The sequence below is a fragment of the Rutidosis leptorrhynchoides genome, chromosome 7 (assembly GCF_046630445.1).
Source record: "Rutidosis leptorrhynchoides isolate AG116_Rl617_1_P2 chromosome 7, CSIRO_AGI_Rlap_v1, whole genome shotgun sequence".
Lineage (NCBI taxonomy): Eukaryota > Viridiplantae > Streptophyta > Magnoliopsida > Asterales > Asteraceae > Rutidosis > Rutidosis leptorrhynchoides.
The window spans coordinates 362,637,586-362,655,378 of record NC_092339.1 but is presented as its reverse complement, the minus strand read 5'-3'; the positions used below and the strand labels follow the sequence as shown (position 1 = coordinate 362,655,378).

At 33.3% G+C, this 17,793-nt stretch overlaps 3 protein-coding genes, 1 long non-coding RNA gene and 1 other non-coding gene across 5 annotated transcripts; all 5 read left to right on the top strand.

Annotated features, from left to right (window-relative positions):
- Positions 1–1,462: 1,462 nt before the first annotated feature.
- Positions 1,463–2,714, top strand: LOC139857195 (uncharacterized). The gene is made up of 3 exons (XR_011762384.1): positions 1,463–1,615; positions 2,333–2,484; positions 2,606–2,714. It is a non-coding gene; the product is annotated as an uncharacterized lncRNA (long non-coding RNA).
- A 33-nt stretch (positions 2,715–2,747) lies between these two features.
- On the top strand, positions 2,748–4,949 carry LOC139860461 (uncharacterized). Its single transcript, XM_071849215.1, has 7 exons — positions 2,748–2,884; positions 3,338–3,401; positions 3,499–3,616; positions 3,832–3,986; positions 4,073–4,076; positions 4,381–4,480; positions 4,919–4,949. The coding sequence occupies exons 1-7, from the start codon at positions 2,748–2,750 to the stop codon at positions 4,947–4,949; spliced, it is 609 nt and encodes a 202-aa protein (XP_071705316.1).
- A 1,190-nt stretch (positions 4,950–6,139) lies between these two features.
- LOC139857194 (nucleoside diphosphate kinase 3-like) lies at positions 6,140–8,488 on the top strand. Its single transcript, XM_071845930.1, has 7 exons — positions 6,140–6,287; positions 7,084–7,218; positions 7,356–7,393; positions 7,494–7,544; positions 7,632–7,799; positions 7,871–7,983; positions 8,173–8,488. The coding sequence occupies exons 1-7, from the start codon at positions 6,209–6,211 to the stop codon at positions 8,294–8,296; spliced, it is 708 nt and encodes a 235-aa protein (XP_071702031.1). The 5' UTR covers positions 6,140–6,208; the 3' UTR covers positions 8,297–8,488.
- A 3,349-nt stretch (positions 8,489–11,837) lies between these two features.
- On the top strand, positions 11,838–11,910 carry TRNAA-CGC (transfer RNA alanine (anticodon CGC)). Its single transcript has one exon. It is a non-coding gene; the product is annotated as a tRNA-Ala (tRNA).
- Positions 11,911–12,122: 212 nt separating this feature from the next.
- Positions 12,123–17,283, top strand: LOC139857204 (uncharacterized). Its single transcript, XM_071845943.1, has 12 exons — positions 12,123–12,571; positions 12,885–13,033; positions 13,117–13,194; positions 13,515–13,594; positions 14,173–14,257; positions 14,432–14,851; positions 15,555–15,662; positions 15,753–15,820; positions 15,940–16,027; positions 16,129–16,200; positions 16,708–16,761; positions 17,056–17,283. The coding sequence occupies exons 1-12, from the start codon at positions 12,160–12,162 to the stop codon at positions 17,143–17,145; spliced, it is 1,704 nt and encodes a 567-aa protein (XP_071702044.1). The 5' UTR covers positions 12,123–12,159; the 3' UTR covers positions 17,146–17,283.
- Positions 17,284–17,793: the final 510 nt, after the last annotated feature.

Genomic DNA, 17,793 nt, shown 5'->3' with positions numbered 1-17,793 from the left:
GCATTTCAGCCCGCTGGAATTGGGTCCGTGACCCGTCTGGCAGAACTGGATCGGAGCTTGCTGACCTGTCGGAGCTGGTCAAAACAGTGGGTATTAATTCGTCAAGCGTGGATGGTTGGAAATGATCTCTTAGTCCGAACGGTGTATTCACAGTGAAGCAACTTTCGGGTATAATTGATAAAAGTTTATTATGTTTGGATAGTTCTCCTTTAGCTACTCTCAAAAATAGCTTGGTTCCAAAAAAGGTGGAATTGTTCATTTGGCGGGCTCGAAAAGGTCTGCTTCCGGTGAGGGTGGAACTTGATAAAAGGGGTATTGATTTAGATAGCATAAGATGTCCTATTTGCGATGATGATTTAGAGTCGGTGGAACATATTCTCTATTCGTGTAGTTTTGCAAAAAACATTTGGTTGAAGATCTCAAATTGGTGGGGCATCAATCTCACTAATGCGAGTTTTAATGACATTTTTGCGGGTTCTCTCGGTTCGTTTACTACGAATAATCTGAAAGAGGTTTGGCAAGGTCTTTGTTGGTGTGTGTGTTACTTCTTATGGAAACTAGAAATGAAAAAGTATTCAAAAATAAATGTGCTACTTCTCCTTCGCTTTTTTGCGAAATTCAAGTTGTTGCATTTGATTGGATTTCTCAACGGGGTAAAGGTTTCATCATGGATTGGCATAAGTGGATTTCCTTCCGGCTTCGTGATAGAGAAGCTTCTTATTGCGTGCAATCTCTGCAACTTTAAGTTGTCTCTTTTTTTTTTTACTTTCTGTGTATCTTTTAATTTCGTGATACTTGTAATTGCCTTTTGGCATCGTGTGTACTTGTCTTTGGCTTTTAATAAAATTACCTTACCTTTCAAAAAAAAAAAAAAAAAGCATAAATGTTAGTCATGATTATGAGGGAATTTATCAAAAGTATAAGTGGCCTAGACACTTAAATACTCCATCCAAACATAGGATTTTGTAAATTTTGAAATACAAATCTCTCTAAATTTCACAAACTAAACGCACCTTAAGAGTAATTATAGCCCGATTCTCTTTCTGAAAATCAGGGTGCCCTCGTTTGACATGTATCATCGAATAAGTATATCTTTCATGGACGAAAAGGTCGAGTAAAAAAGCTTATTTTTCAAGTTAATTTAACTAGTTTATTTGTATAATTTATCTTTTAATGAGTTGAAAAAATTATTTACTCATACTAAAGTTATTTAGTCATACTAGCTTGGGTTTATTAAAAAAAAAAAATAAATAAAATAAAAAAAAAAATTTTACTTCTTATAAAGTCGCATAAAATTGTCATCCTTTTAATCTTACTGCAAAGCCACCAAACTTTTCAAAAAGTTTTATATTAACCCTCAGACTTTTAGAAAAATGACATTGTAACCATAATACTAGAAAAATCAAAAAACGACGACCTCCATAATTTTGTTAAAAATACAAATATAGAATCAAATAATATGTGTACGTATAATATGTTTACTACTTTAATAATAAATTGATCATCATTAGCATCAAGGTTTGGTGTTGCTGTTTTACTTTTTATATAAAAACAATCATTACAGAGCACTGCTATCTCCATCCGTCTGATTACCTAATTCTGAATCTCATAACTTGTAAGTTGTTACTGTATCGATTCGATTATGCAATTCAGTAGTTGCTGTATCGTAGCTTTTATTATTTTATGTGATCGCTTGAAATTTGATCTTAATTTTGCTAAAACATGATTTGCTAAACATGATCACGGTAGTTGGAAGTTAATTATCGAAATTTTATTTCGGTCCTTCTTAACGTTAGATTTAAGTTGTTGATGATAATTAGCTGACACAAAAAGTTGCTATTTGTGGATTGGTTAGGGTTATTATATTATTGTTATAATTGTGATGTATTTATTCAAGTGTGTTCATGATTCATAACTTTCTTCCTTTTTGGTAATTTTGAAGCTTTTGGCAGTAAATGTCTTGTATAGTTTATATACTGTTAAATGCTAGTAATTAGGAATATTAAGGTTACTAAAGTAGGTGAATTATTGATTTCAACAAAGATCATTTAAGTTCCCTTTGTTTATACCGTTTATGTAGTCATATCAGTTAATTATATAAGGATCTAAATCTAAACACATATAGATGAAACTGTTTATGCATTATCATATAATTATAAGCTTTACCGAAGGTGGAGTTGAAACTACTACAAAAAACAGATTTATATTTTAATTTCTATTTTCTATTTTTATACCTAATTACACTTCAGTTAAAAGATTATATTTGTGTGATGATTAAGTGAGTTTTCAACTTGTGAATGATACTAATCTTAATAAAACTCACCTTTTTCAGGCTTTAGTTTACTTAATTTGAGCCGAGCCATGGGCGACGATGGTCCTAGAGGAATTCAAATATTTCCAGATCATTTTAAGGCTTCAACTTCTGGTGCGGAGACACCTCAAACAAGAACTTCTTCAATTTCAAGTACCAAAAATGAATTAGAGGTACTATTGTCTATTCATGTCACACATTTATATCTTCATACATTGATCATATATTTATCTTACATAATAATGATGTTTATGAATTGATTTCATATAAGTTCATTGATCTGCATTAGCATAGTTCCAGTAGTCGTCTATGGGCTAGAAGAAGATTAAAAAGCGCCACATCCATGTTGAATTTTCTCAGTCCACGTAGGCTAACATGGAATGATGATCCAGTTGGGCAAGAAAAGGTAATCATCCTTCAACCTATTTTTTTTAATATGTCATTTTATATTTCATATTTTTTTGCTTATCATGCTTATTGCATTGAGCAGGTAGTGTTATCTTCTACAGAAGTTAAATCCCTTCAATCTGAACTTGCTGATTTAGAGGAACGAGAATCTCATTCGAGAGCTCAGTAAGGAGAATTGATACTTATACTCTTTAATTGCTATCTGTGGTTTATATATTTATTGTATAAATAAATATACTCTTCACCTTGTCCTGATATAAACATAAGATCAATAGATTTATGTGTTAGTAATGTTACATGTTAGGTAATTGACGAGTGGTCGGCTTTTTCATTTTCCTCATATGCCTAAGAGATCTGACAATTTTGACCCATTACTTAACATGGGTGGATTTAATCTCAAACGGGTTAATTCAAAAGATGTGGCTAAAAGAACGGGTCAAATTGGTTAAAAGTCGCGCAAATCTAATGCAGCTTCCTTAATTGTTTTATCTACACATTCAGAATTTCAGATTTATTATTTTTGTAGAATTGGACCAAAAGTGTTATTGGGTCACCCAACCCGAACCTACTGGAGCAATTATTACTAAATACTGACCCATTTCAACCCGTTACTTGCAGGTTGGAACATATTGATGAGGTTCTGCGTACTTGCTATCTTTCTGGCTATTTACACATGCGAACAGTACTTTTCTATACTCTTTTATTTACTGTCCTTGATATTAACTTCATATTTACATTCAGTTAATTATTGACTATTTCCTCAAACGCTATTTTATTAGAGATGGGCAGCATTACCCGGCGAACCTCTGCCTCTTGATGACACAGACGTTGATGACTGGCTTCCACGTTTTGTCGTTCTACATGGATCATGCATCTTCTTATATTTTATGTCCACAGGTAATGCTATACCTGGCAATTGGGTCGGGTTGGGTTTGGGTCCAAACGGGTCGAACCCAAATGGGTCAGCTTTTCTTCCTTGTGAGCCTACTTACATTACCATTTGTGCTTCGTACAAAAAGATTTTCTGTTCAAATTTTGTTGTAGTTGATATAAGCACTTGTTTGTAGTATTGTGTTGTTTTACTATGTTAATCGGCCTGAAATTGTTTGCAGATTTAAGCCCTCAGGACTCCACATTGCTATCTGATATTGTTGAAGTAGGGCCAATGCCATGTGATACTAAAGAAGATGGGGAAACTCTACACTATTTCTATATTTTAACTCGTTACGGATTGAGATACGAGTGTTCATGTACTTCCAAAATCCAGGTACCCTTGTTACTTGGCAATTAGAGGTAGCGATTTCGACCCGATTACATGTGAACCTAACCCTAATTTGCTTACTGATATATTAGCCAGGTATTACATTTAAAATATTTTGTTAAGGTAAAATGACAAATATGCCCTCACGTTCTTAACATGTCTGTCAGACGTAGGGACTGCCTTTGCAATAGTTGCAAACCACAGTGACTGACCTTTTTTTTTAAAAAAAAAGTTAGGGACTGAACCTGCAATTTGATACAAACCACTGGGACTGCCCTTGTAATTTTGTCTTGGTTAAATGGAAAATTAGCTTATATTGTATTTCAGTATGTCATTACTTATTACTTATATATTATTCAAATAAGACCAAAGATCATATCTTGATTTCTTTATTTTTTAGGTGGATACTTGGCTAGTGGCGTTACAAGACAAATGCAATTTGGGCTCATGTTCAAGCACTTGCAGTTGTTAACTAGAAACGTGACACATTATTGGTATTGGTATGCTATATATAATTAAGATGTTCGGTTAGTTGATAAGATTTGAGTGTTGATACAAGTTGTCACATTAATGGTGATTAGGAAACATGTTTAGCAGTTAAGTAGTCTTTACTCTTTAAGTTAGTTTGCATAGTTGTATCACTTGTTGCTTGCTTTTTGTAATTTTCTTGTATATTTTGCTATCTTGTATGATGCACTTCTAGGAATTGTAATCACGAGTGTCGTTAGTTAAAAGCTCAAAAAATATTACACTATTCAATGGTGTCACTAAAAAAACTTTACACTATCCAATGATATCACTAGTTAAAATTCTAAAAAAAATTTTACTACATCACGTATTTCACTAGTAGTCCATGCTACGAGTGATAATACACTATGTCTGCCCTTTTTGCACAGTACTATGTGTGTCAGCATATTATGCTCATTTGTTATCTACAGGTATTTTGTAAATGAGAGATCTTGTCTTTAATGTTTTCGGATATTCTTTCTTATAAACTACTGTAGAAAACTAGAGTACTTATTATATGAGGATGTTAACTTAATGACGATAATTTTCCAACACTGATATCTATTACTGTACTAATTTTTTAGTTTATAATCATGTTTTATGAATAAGAATTGAAAGAATTGATTGTTATTGTTATCACTTTAAAATGGTGTTAATTATTTCACCTAATTACCACATGATTCACAACAAACGGCTGCAAACCTTAGATCTAGAGCCACGTGGTTCTTTTAAAAATGGACGGGCGCCACCCACTCTCGTACAGGGTTTTGGCATTGATTCGACAATAATATTACACGCACCACATTATTATGCCATCATAATTTACTCGAGTCACTTTAGTAACAAACCCTTCAACTTCACATCACTTTACGGACAAAACCTTTAATATAAATTCATAGTTCAACTTTTTTGTTCATGTTGTGACATTTCAAGTCAATATTGACATCGAAATCTAACAACGTCAAAACACGTAATACTAGTATACCACACAACATATTGTGATCATTGTGTTAATTAATATATATTTTACGTGACTAAATAAAGAAAACATAACTTTATTTTAATTGAAAGGGTTAAGTTAGTTATTTATACTCATGAGTTGTAAAATATCATATTTATTACGGAATGTGTATGCATGTACAAGCAAGCAAATTAGCTCCATCATTCCATTATTGTGCCGGCATGCCTAGCAGAGTTTAGCCTTATGACTGAATTGCTAGTAAATGTGTTCATATTCTTAGCTTCTTTACTCCATCAGGGTAGCCCCATCTCACCCACATTGCTTGTTGCCTTCTTTCACTAATACCAGTGGTAATGAAACACATTAGCCCATGCATACTTGTATACAAGTTTCCACTGATACATACTAAAGATTCAAATTCTCTCACTGATGAATGTTAAACTACACAACGTTAGTTATCCTCAAACACCACTCATCTTTCAATCCAAAGTCTAAATAAATAATAAATTTAAGCGTCAACTTTCATGATTCAAAAGTTAAAGGACTAGTTTGTTCATTTTAACAAACCTTAGGGTTCACTGTCTCACTTGGTTTATAGTTGGGAACTCAAGTAACCAAGTCAAAAACCTCACTCTCTGCAAACTGCTATATATATTCTTTCTCCCATAAAAAACGAGATATTTTTCTTCGTTTATAACAATTTCTGATATATTTATTTAATTAAATAAATTTGTTTAATTTAATCTATCAATCGAAGAAAATGAGTTCTCAAATCTTCAGATCTGCTTCACGAGCCGTTAGGTCTTTCATTTCTAAGCAAAGGCCACGTCATTTCTCCGGTATAATTTCAAATACTTTCTCATTTTTAGAATTTAATTCAGTTTTTTATCATATCATAACCAATTGTATTTTTATCCATATGATTAGTATTAGACTCATTGTCATGTTATGAATTGATTTGTAAATTAACATTTTTACTGATTGATGAAATTAGCCTTGATTTAATTGTATGCATCAGATTAACTATTAATTGACTGAAAACAGAGCTCGAATTTATTTAGTTTATTTATTTAGATTATGATTAATTAATCAATAGTATTATTGATATCTAACTAGTATGCATCAATGATGTAATAGGTTTACTCAAAATGAATTTGTTTATTAAATTGCAATATTTGAGAATGTAACAAATTTTTTACCAATTAAACTCGACCTTTATTGTTACAAATTAGATCTCCTTTTAAGTTCAATTTTATACATGACTATGAATATGAATGCATTTTAGTTTATATACCTTTTTGCTTGTTTACCACTTAGATATGCACATGTCATAACTTGAGTTTCTATGAGCTGTGCAAGCAGTGGCGGAACTTGAACATGGATACAGATAGGGCGGGTGTAAAAGTTTAATAAATTTTTCATTCTGGGGTAAACACTAAAAAAACCTTAGTCTTGGTAAAAAAATGTTTGTTTAGTGTAAAAAAAATTTCCCCGTTAATCCAGGTGGGGCGGATACCCCTTTGGGTTACAAAATCTTCCGCCACTGGCTGCAAGCTTGACAGTTATTGAATGATGCTGTGTGTTCAAATTTTTTTTAACTAATGTAAAAGTTTACCTTTTTTTGTGGATTTATAGAGGGACGATCCGTTGCAGCAGCTGCCGCCGTTTCATCCAAAGGAGTGTTTCCGGCTCTATCATCTTTTGGGCGCGATAATTCTGGAAACGCATCCAGCTCATGGATTGCTGGCGCGTTTGCGCTTCCTGCTGCAGGTTTCTTTGAATATTTTATTATTATTATTATTATAAATTAAATTGTCTCACTCTTTAAACAATCAAAACTTTACGGAAGGCATGTTTACAAGCTTTTTGGATTTAACTAATTGTGTTTGTTTTGGTTTTTATGATAGCTTACATGCTTCAGGACCAAGAGGCGCATGCAGCTCAGGTATTACTAAATAGTCATCGTCATTGTATATATGCCATTCTGTATTAGTTTATTCTTAAATTATTCTTAAAGACGATATAATCCTTTCTTGATTGTGCAGAATGAGCGCACATTCATTGCTATCAAGCCAGATGGTGTACAAAGAGGACTGGTAACTGAACCATCTTTTATATTTTACGTAACCTTTTCTTGCACACTGTTTCTTATCATGTTTCTTATAAAATAAAACATTTCTTAGATTTCAGAGATTATAGCTCGCTTTGAACGTAAAGGTTTCAAGCTTGTAGCTATTAAGCTTGTGACACCTACAAAGTCATTCGCCCAACAACATTATCATGATCTCAAGGAAAGACCATTTTTTAACGGTTTGTGCGACTTCCTTAGCTCTGGCCCTGTTCTAGCCATGGTAAGTAGAACTTTAGAACCAAAGTTGATTAATTTTTTCTACATTATCATTTATGATTTACTAATGTATAGGTTTGGGAAGGAGAAGGTGTGATTAAATATGGACGTAAACTTATTGGAGCCACGGACCCACAAAAGTCAGAGCCAGGAACCATCAGGGGTGATTTGGCTGTTGTTGTTGGAAGGTAACAATCTTAAAAAACAACGTTGTTTTCACATTGTTCAGAGAATGTTGAAATTATAGATCACCATTGTAGGAATACAATACTTTTTTGCACATGACTTTCTAAAAAGCCATCTATTGTAGGAATATTGTACTTTTTGAGACATTTAAGCATATGAAATGTTGATCAGCTTTGGTTTGTGGTTTGTAGGAACATCATCCATGGAAGTGATGGTCCAGAAACCGCCAAGGATGAAATCAACTTATGGTTTAAACCAGAGGAGGTAACAAGTTACACGAGCAACCAAGAAAAGTGGGTCTATGGAGACAACTAATGGCACCATTATGCTCTGTTTAGGCAAGTTAGTTTCTCGGTTACACGAATAAAACCAAAGAATAAAAAGGTTTTTGAACCTATTTATATGAGCAAAGGCAGTATCATTTTTTTTGTAAACTTATGAGATTCATTTGAAGTATCCTTAGTTGTTGAAGAAAGAAATATATGCTTGAAGATTGGCTGGAATCTATTCTGTCTCCTCCTATCTTGGAATGTGGTTATTGCATGGAAATTATTCTAAATTACTATTGCTTTTTCACATGTTTAGTTCCATTAGATTTTTTATTTATATGAATATAGACAATAAATAACCTTTTTAGTAACAAAATGAACAAAAGTAACCAAATGGTACAAACTTTTTTATTTTTTTTAGCTGTGACCTCATTTTCAATAGTGATTATTTAAAGGCAAAGGCGTCTTTGGATATAGGCAAGAAAGGCAGTCGTCTAGGGCTTAAAAATTTTGAAGGCTCAAAAATTTTAATATATATATATATATATATATATATATATATATATATATATATATATATATATATATATATATGTGTGTATATGTGTGTGTGTGTGTATATATATATATATATATATATATATATATATATATATATATATATATATATATATATATATATATATATATAGTGGTAGGATCAAGGGGGAAGTAACCATTCGGGGGGAAGCGGGGGAAGCAAAAACTTTTTTTTTTTTCGTTTTTTGAAAAAACTTTGCTCACGAACATTATAAATGAGATGAAAATATGAACATTTAGTAGAGACACTTTGTGATAAATGTTTTTATTTTGGCGGGAAAACGCTCGAAGAAGTAATATATAACAATTATCGTGTTTTTCGAGCGTATTTTGAGGTTTTAGCTATTGGGGTTTAGATATTAGGGTTTAGATATTATGGTTTATAGGGTTTAGATATTAGGGTTTAGAAATTTAGGGTTTAGGGTTTAGATTTAGGGTTTAGATTTAGGATTTAGATTGAGTTTTTAACACGAACGGTTTAGAGTTTAGGGTTTGGTGTTTTGGGTTTATTCATAAACCCAAAACACCAAACCCTAAACCCTAAACCCTAAACTCTAAATCGGGCTAAATTTTACTTCACAAAACATGGAAAAAAAAAACGTTCATATTCTTCACGAACAATATTATCTTGAATGTTATTTTAGTCGATCGTTTCCCGCCTAAATAATAACATTCATCACGAAGTGTCTCTTCTAAATGTTCATATTTTCATGTGATCTTGATGCCGGAATAAAAAAAAAAAATTTTGCTTCCCCCGCTTCCCCCCGATTGGTTACTTCTCTATTGATCCTGCCCATATATATATATATATATATATATATATATATATATATATATATATATATATATATATATATATAGTAGAGAGATCAAATGAGAACTTTTTTTTGTGAGAACCCTGAGAACTCCAAAATACCCAAAAATACACTGAAATTCGAGCAAAAAGGGACACAGACGAGCAAAAAAGGGGAAATTAGAGAAAAAAACAGGAAATTCGAACAAAAAACATGATATTCGAACAAAAAAAGGCGGGCGAACAATTTGTGTTCTACATTTTGGATAGTCGAACAAAAAAATGTAGAACACTTTGATAGTCGAACAAAAAACGCGATATTCGAACAAAAATGTGTTCTACATTATGGTATTCGAACAAATTTTTTTTTTTGCTCGACTATGATTTATTTGTTAGTCCGTGTTTTTAATTTTTGCTCGACTTCCCTTTTTTTGGCTCGAATTCCCCCTTTTTTTCTCGAATTTTAGTGTATTTTAGAGTTTATAGAGTTCTCACACTAAAAAAGTTCTCACAGAATCCTCTCTCTCTCTCTATATATATATATATATATATATATATATATATATATATATATATATATATATATATATATATATATATATATATATATATATATATATTATTTTTATCCGTATTTAAATTTTGATACATATTTTCGATCTGTATTTAAAATTTTACAGTCACATGTATAAGGGCCCATTTTCATATTGGTACATTTTAACATTGTATTTTTATCTGTATTTAAAATTTGACGTGTATAAGGGTCCAGTGTTATTTTCGCTTGGGGCCTTCAAATTGTTGAGACGACCCTGTTTAAAAATGTTTGAATTTGATTATGTTCATCTCAATGCCCGGCAACCATTCAATTCATTCTTTTTGATTTTTTATTTTAGCTTAATAATTGGCGGGAAAAATGAATGAAAATAGAAAGTAGAATTAGCAACTTTTACATGATTTTTCAAGTATGGTAGGATAATGTTTCGCAGTTTAATGAATCTTCCACTTAATAACGATTTCACTGTTCTAGTGCAAGACACAAGGAAAAGCACGAGTGAAGCGGCCTTGCTAATCATGATAATGCAATATCAAATAATTATTTCTTTAGATGTTTAGTAAATCAGATTATTTGATAAATTAACAAATAATAAGTGAAAATAGGCGAAAAAAGAAAAACCGATTATCACGGTTTGCACAAATAAGGATGGCATGCTTTTTCATTTGTACATTCAAGTTTAACTTGTAAAACACTACTAATTATTTATATATAAATCATAGGAGTAATACTTAATTATTAACCCTTATATACTAAATGTGGTGGAACTCTTTGTATTTTTAGTTATAGTTGACTGTAGTTTTGAATTTGTGTTCGCATTACAAACGGCTCCTCAACTTCGGTTATATTTACACATCAACCCCTTAAGTTTACACTTTCTCAGGGATTAAAAGTGTAAATATTTAGTTTTATTAAAATAAAAGAAACGACCCCTCAACTTCAGTTATATTTACACAACGACCCCTTAAGTTTACACTTTCTCAGGGGTTAAAAGTGCAAATATATAATTTTATTAAAATAAAAGAAACTAATTCCACCCGAATTTATAACGGGCTATATCTTCTCGTTCAGTGCGAGTTAAATTTTTTCGAGACCACCGTTCAATTACAAAAAATCTTACGAACCCAACGGGACTAACTATACGCGAAACGGACAATTTTTAAAAAAATGTTAAACACAACGACAACCCGTATCTTCTCGCTCGCCACGAGTTAAATTTTTTCGACGGCACGTCAGACTCGAAATAATTTTATGAACAAAACGAAACTAATCACGTTCAAAACGGACACTTTTTGAAAAACGCTTAACACAACGACAGCCCGTATCTTTCTGCTCGCCACGAGTTAAATTTCCCGACAGCACTGTTACACTCGAAAAAATTTATTGAACAAAACAAAACTAACTACGTTCGAAACGAATACTTTTTAAAAACCGCTTAACACAACGACATCTAAAACGGCGCTTAACACAAGGGCCGTGTTCCCCTCTGTAAATAGACAGCGCTACGTTAAATATGAATACGCAGCCCGAAAACCCACGCCGCAACGCGCGGTCCGGTCCGGACTAGTTAGTCACTAATTAAAACAAACACTTCTATTGATAGAATAAAGAGATCTAACAAAGTAAATATAATAAGTTTGAAATCATCATAAAAATCACTTCGGGGTTGTAGCTCATATGGTAGAGCGCTCGCTTCGCATGCGAGAGGCACGGGGTTCGATTCCCCGCAGCTCCATTTAAAGTTAACTATTATAGTTTTTTTTTTTTTATGATTTTATTTTTAATTAAATATTTTTAATTGCGATAACATGATCAACGGCTATTATTCCAGTAGCGTTAATATCCACCATGCCATCAACCGCACAAGATTCCAACCCGTTCCCTCCAATTCCAACCTCTCATTTATCATCGTCATCTTCTCCACACAAAAGCAAAACAATCCACAAACTAATCTCACCTCCATTTTCACACACACACAATTCACATGACGCTCAACTTAACTTCTCCATGGCCAAATCGTTTCTATCTTCACTCCAATACTCACCATCACCAAACCATTTCAAAACCTCATGTTTTTTACACTTTCCGTTATCCGAATCATAACAGGATCAAGGCTTCTTTAAGTGAAAGCTATCATTCAAATGCTGCAGTTAATGATGATGATATTAGTGATGTTAGTAATATTAATGATGATGATTATGAGCTAATTATTAGTAAAACCTCTGCTGCAAAAGATGCAAGTGAAGCACTCCAAGTGTTCGGTGAAATGACTAAGAGAAATTGTGGTGTCGTCAGCACGTCTGATTGCTGTTCAATTATTTCGTCATCAATTGATCGGAATAATGCTGATCTGGCATTGTCTATTTTTAAAGCCATGCGATCCAGTTTCAGTTCCGGTAATATATTAAATTATTCTGTTATAGCAAGTGTTTTGAATAACTTTACACTTAAATCTGTAGTATGTAGTTACGTACCATATTTTGTTTTATATTAATTTGATTTTGTATGTATCTAACTTTGAATTTCAATTATGGTTTGTATATGGCCTTTTATGACTTACAAATAAGCCTAATTGAAGTTGTAGATACATACAAATATTATACGTATGATATTAGATATAAAAAATTATGTAACTCCCCTGTGTTACCTTTCGAGTCATAGAATAGTGATTAGTCGTAACGTAATAACGTATTTATGCATACATTGTAGGCGATGATGGTGATAGATTAAGGTGGTCGAGACCTGATGTAAATACGTACACATTGTTGGTTCGTGGTCTCGCTGCATTGTTGAGGGTTTCAGATGCACTTAGGATCATTGATAATGTCTGTCGAGTGGGTGTATCTCCTGGTGAAGAGGTATATAATTGTAGTTACTGTGTAATCAAGTTCTTGTTGAATAAATCTGTTAAGTTGATCTGGTGCGGTTTTCGTTAATGCAGGTCCCGTTTGGTAAGATTGTAAGATGTCCTAGTTGCATGATAGCTGTTGCTGTTGCACAACCACAAAATGGTATTCAGGCATGAACAGAAGAACCTTTAGATATTTATTTACTTTCTCACTATGACCGTTTGATAAAGGATCTAGAATCAACTGCATATTCATTATACATTCTGAAAAGTAAAGAATTATTACTCACTTTATGGACGTACCTCTTAGTTTTATGTGTCTTATATGATGTGACAGACACTTATTTGAATGTTGAGTGCTTTGTTTATTCAAAATCTTTCTTTCATTCAGTTTCTACTTAGCTTGATTGGTAAAAAATGATCTTGTAGCTTTTCATATGGTTCATCATGTTTTTATGCTTACTTATCAGAATTAAAATGCCCTTCTGCAGATTGTGTCCTGCTACAAATGCCGTTATCAATACGAGCTTGTTTCCGGGAGCATAATAAGCATCGAGTCTGAAGAAATCAGGTTGGTTGTTTGCAATCCTAGTCTGAATCATTTGCATAATGCTTTCAGTTGTTTGCAATCCTAGTCTGAATCATTTGCATAATGAACTTTTGATCCATATATTAGTTTTAATACTTGATCATCTCTACAAATATGTCTCGGTTGTTTAAGGATGCCAACCTTACTTCCCTGTCCATAATATTTTTACGTATCAGATTCCTCCACGGGCGGAAACAGAAGGGAGCCGGGTGGAACGCCCGCTCCCAGAGGATTTGAAATTTTTAGCCCAAAATTTTTTGATTTTTCTCTTTTGCCCCCAAAGCCTCCATATTTTGCCCCTAAAGTCTCCATATTTTGCCCCCAAAGCCACCACATTTTGCCCAAAACCTCCATATTTTGCAAAAATAGTTGCTATGCTTTAAAAAAAATTCGCCCCCGGTGAAAAAAAATTCTGGTTCCACAACTCATTCCACGTGTGTTAGTTCTTGACATGTAGTACCACTTCTACTCAGTATGCTTTCAGTGAAGAGTATCATAGTGTGTGGACGTTGATCATTTGATATTCACTTTTTCTAAGGATGTCCTCCTGCCGAACGCAGCATGGATGTGCCAACATGGAAACGGGGCCTACAGTTCTTGCAGCTTGTGAAACAAGATACTCCAGCTGCAGTTCACTCCATTGTCGTAAGTTCTTCGCAGTGTTTTATGTTTCTCGTTATCTTTAACTGTCTTCTGATATATTCGGCTACATCCTTTGATGTTTTTTTTTTTCTGTGGCTTCTGGCAACTTACTTTCATCTAATGTCAGATTTATGTATAATTTTATTAATTATTAATCCGTCGTGCATTATCCCTCAGGTCCAAACTCCATCTGGTATGGCTCGTACACACAGATTTGCAACTAAAACAGTTGATCTCCCTGCACAAGAAGGTGAACGTGTAACAATTGCTGTAGCAGCTCCATCAAGTGTCTACAGGGAAGTGGGCCCCTTAAAATTTAGTCCCAAATCTCCCAACTACTACCCTGGTGAACCGATGTGCCTAACAAACCATTTAAACGGTAAAGAATCGCTATTAATGCGGGCCCCTACTCAAAATGGAGGACTATCCCTATTTAGCCCTACCATCTTCTTTCCACTTTTAGCTGTTTTAGGCACGGGAGATGTGGCCTCCGGAATGATAGACCCCAGCTTGCCTCAATTTATTTCAGTTGCTGCTGTTTCGTCTATAGCTGTTGGTGCCACTTTAAACGGTCTGGTGTTCCCGCAGTTTAATCGAGTAAGTTGGGTCTTTAATGGTACTATTAATTTGAGGTCGCAGTTTCCCATATATCCCTACAAACGGGTCGATCTGGGTTATGTTTTATATTAAACGCGATAAGCTGAAAGATTTACTAATAGGGAACAGGTCAATTGGGTCCAATTTTTTTTTGTAAATGCATAAAACTTCCTACGTCATTTTATTAAAGAAAGTTTGAAGTTAGATCTACTTGCTGTTCTTAAAACAAATGCATTATCTCTACTCATTTAACCCATTACTTATTTATAAAATTCAGAAAGCAACAGACATAACAAGCGTTTGTAGGTTGTTGCGACATTATTTGACCCGTTACGCAACCTCCCTTTGCCACCTTTACTAAAAATCATTTTAACTTAACATTGATCAATTTATTACTTCTGTTCATAGATTATATGAAAGCTATTGTGGATTCACCTTAAACTAGCAAATTTCAACCACGTGCTTCTGATACCGAAGATATGCTCCTTATGAATATTTTTCACTTAAGATTTAACCAATTTCCCCACATAATCTAGTACTCAAGTCTAAATTTACCTCTGATTTTATATTTTAGATATGTGACTATGTGAGATTCTTGGTTTGAAATAACAAGGAATTTAACTCAACTATGTGAGTTTAGACCCATTTAGCTCATTAGCTGTGTTGCTTATAAGTTTATCAAATGCTTTTCTTTTTTCATCAGCTACCTCAAAGGCTTGTAGAAGCAGTTGCTATAAGGCAGAAACTATTGGCTCAGTACGACACACTTCAATGTCGCATTAAGGATTTAAAAGAAGCTGCTGAAAATGAGGTATTATAAAGATTATAAGCGCATATACTTTTAACATGTTTACCACATAGAGTAGCATATAACAAGTATCTTGTTTTCCTGATATATCAGGTATGGATTTTGGCTCGTATGTGCCAGCTGGAAAACAAAATTGTTGCTGTCGGAGAACCTTCTTATCGGTGATCTTCTTAAACAATCTTTATTACTTTCCTTCTTGCCTGCTTTGCAGTGTAATATGTGATTTCCTCAGATAAAAAAAATAAAAATAAAACATTTTATGAACTTTCTTTTCTTGAAGTGCACGGAGAAATAAAGTCAAAAGGGTGCGTGAAGGATTGGAAAGTTCACTGAAATCACGAATCGAACTAATTGAAAGCTACGCAAGAGTATGTCATCTGCACTACATAATTCCAATATTTTTTTTATTATTTTTTTTAACCTAATGAAGCATTGTGACACTAGTTTATGACTTTTTTCTTCTTTACAGATATCTTCAATGATTGAAATTGAAGTGGAACTGGACTCAGATGTTCTTGCTGCTGAAGCTGCTAGCAGTGTGGTGCGTTAACCATTATTCTCATACGTTAATTTAAGTCATATTTCAAAAGTTATATTTCAAAAGTTTATTATTACTCAGTGGCGAATCCAGGATTAAAACTCAATGGTTTCCCGAATTTTTTTTCCAGTACTAATTATATTTGGATGCTATTTTAGTGCTAGTTTACCTTCAATAAACTACAAATTCGGATAATATATGGGGTCCGAGTAATTAAATGTAATGGTGTCTTGTACAATTTAAAAGAAAAACTATAAATTTGAAAAATATATGGGGTCCTGCAGTTAAATTTAGTGGTATCCTATACAATTTAAAGGATATTTTCTACTAAAAATTTTTAAACTAGTGGTGTCCCGTGACCGACCCCACGGGTATATAGGTAAGGTCGCCAATGTTATTACTACAATCGACCTTATTACATATTTACATGTACTAACTCTAAAAGTTGACGGTGACTTTAGGTATCAGTTTTCAGGCTCATTGCAATGTGTTTTTTTTTCCCTTGTGCAGGAGAGTGTTGCTCAACAGATAGAACAGATAATGGAGCTTGAGAATCTCGAAGAGGTACGCTCTCGTATATCGGAGATGTATATTTCTTAAATGTCACATAAATTTGAATATGTTGTTCCTTTTTAAGATATGCATGTAACTACACACTTCGTCTTACCATGCATCATAACAACCCACCCATATGTTTGATTACTCACTCAATTGTGCCTGTGGAAATTACATTTTTGTTTTCGGTATAGTTTAGTTTAAATATAGGCAAATTGTTGAACTGAACATAAATGTTACTTTTTATGTTTTATTTTTTGCTTTATTATGTATGCTGACAGAAACTGGTATTTGTTTGTACAGAGATGGAGAATACAAGCAGAGGCAAATGATGAGGTGGAAAATCTTCTTAGTTCCGAAATCATACCATCACAACAGGTCTCAGATATATAATTATTCTTATTAAGTGAAACAATCAGTTTTTATACATAGTCATCAGATACTGAATGTCAGTTGTATGTATAGAAATTTCACTCAGTTTGAACCGTCAAGAAATTTCATCGTTGATATACAAAAAGAAAATTTGGTGCCTGGCTGATTTTTATTATTTTAATATAATATAAAGATTCTGAAATTTGAATCTCCAAAAACGGACATTGATGTTTGAAAACATGAAATCATAAGGTACAACATAATTTCATTCCCTTATACTTTCGAGTAACACAAGTCATAATCAGAGGCGGATCCAGAATTTTTTCCCACCGGGGGCGAATTTTTTTTTAAAACCATAGCAATTTTTTTGAGTAAAATATGGAGGTTTTGGGGCAAAAAATTGAAGTTTTTAGGCAAAATTTGAAGATTTGTGGGTAAAATTTGAAGGTTTTGGGTCAAAATTTGGAGAATTTTGAACAAAATTTGAAGGTTTTGAGGCAAAATATAAAGCTTTTGGGGCAAAAAAAAAAAATTCACCGGGGGCAAAGTCGAAAAATCCAAAATTTTTACACTAAAATTTCGAAATCCACCGGGGGCGGGCGCCCCCCCTCCTTACACTCTAGATCCGCCTCTGGTCATAATTAGTCATTGTGACTCATGCTACGAACT

Coding starts and splice junctions, on each gene's coding strand:
- LOC139860461 (XM_071849215.1), top strand. CDS start 2,748: ATGTCATTTTATATTTCATATTTTTTTGCTTATCATGCTTATTGCATT. Junction 2,885..3,337: donor GAATCTCATTCGAGAGCTCA/GTAAGGAGAATT, acceptor CGTTACTTGCAG/GTTGGAACATATTGATGAGG. Junction 3,402..3,498: donor GCTATTTACACATGCGAACA/GTACTTTTCTAT, acceptor CTATTTTATTAG/AGATGGGCAGCATTACCCGG.
- LOC139857204 (XM_071845943.1), top strand. CDS start 12,160: ATGACGCTCAACTTAACTTCTCCATGGCCAAATCGTTTCTATCTTCAC. Junction 12,572..12,884: donor GCGATCCAGTTTCAGTTCCG/GTAATATATTAA, acceptor CATACATTGTAG/GCGATGATGGTGATAGATTA. Junction 14,258..14,431: donor CTGCAGTTCACTCCATTGTC/GTAAGTTCTTCG, acceptor ATTATCCCTCAG/GTCCAAACTCCATCTGGTAT.
- LOC139857194 (XM_071845930.1), top strand. CDS start 6,209: ATGAGTTCTCAAATCTTCAGATCTGCTTCACGAGCCGTTAGGTCTTTC. Junction 7,800..7,870: donor CTGGCCCTGTTCTAGCCATG/GTAAGTAGAACT, acceptor ACTAATGTATAG/GTTTGGGAAGGAGAAGGTGT. Junction 7,984..8,172: donor TTGGCTGTTGTTGTTGGAAG/GTAACAATCTTA, acceptor TGTGGTTTGTAG/GAACATCATCCATGGAAGTG.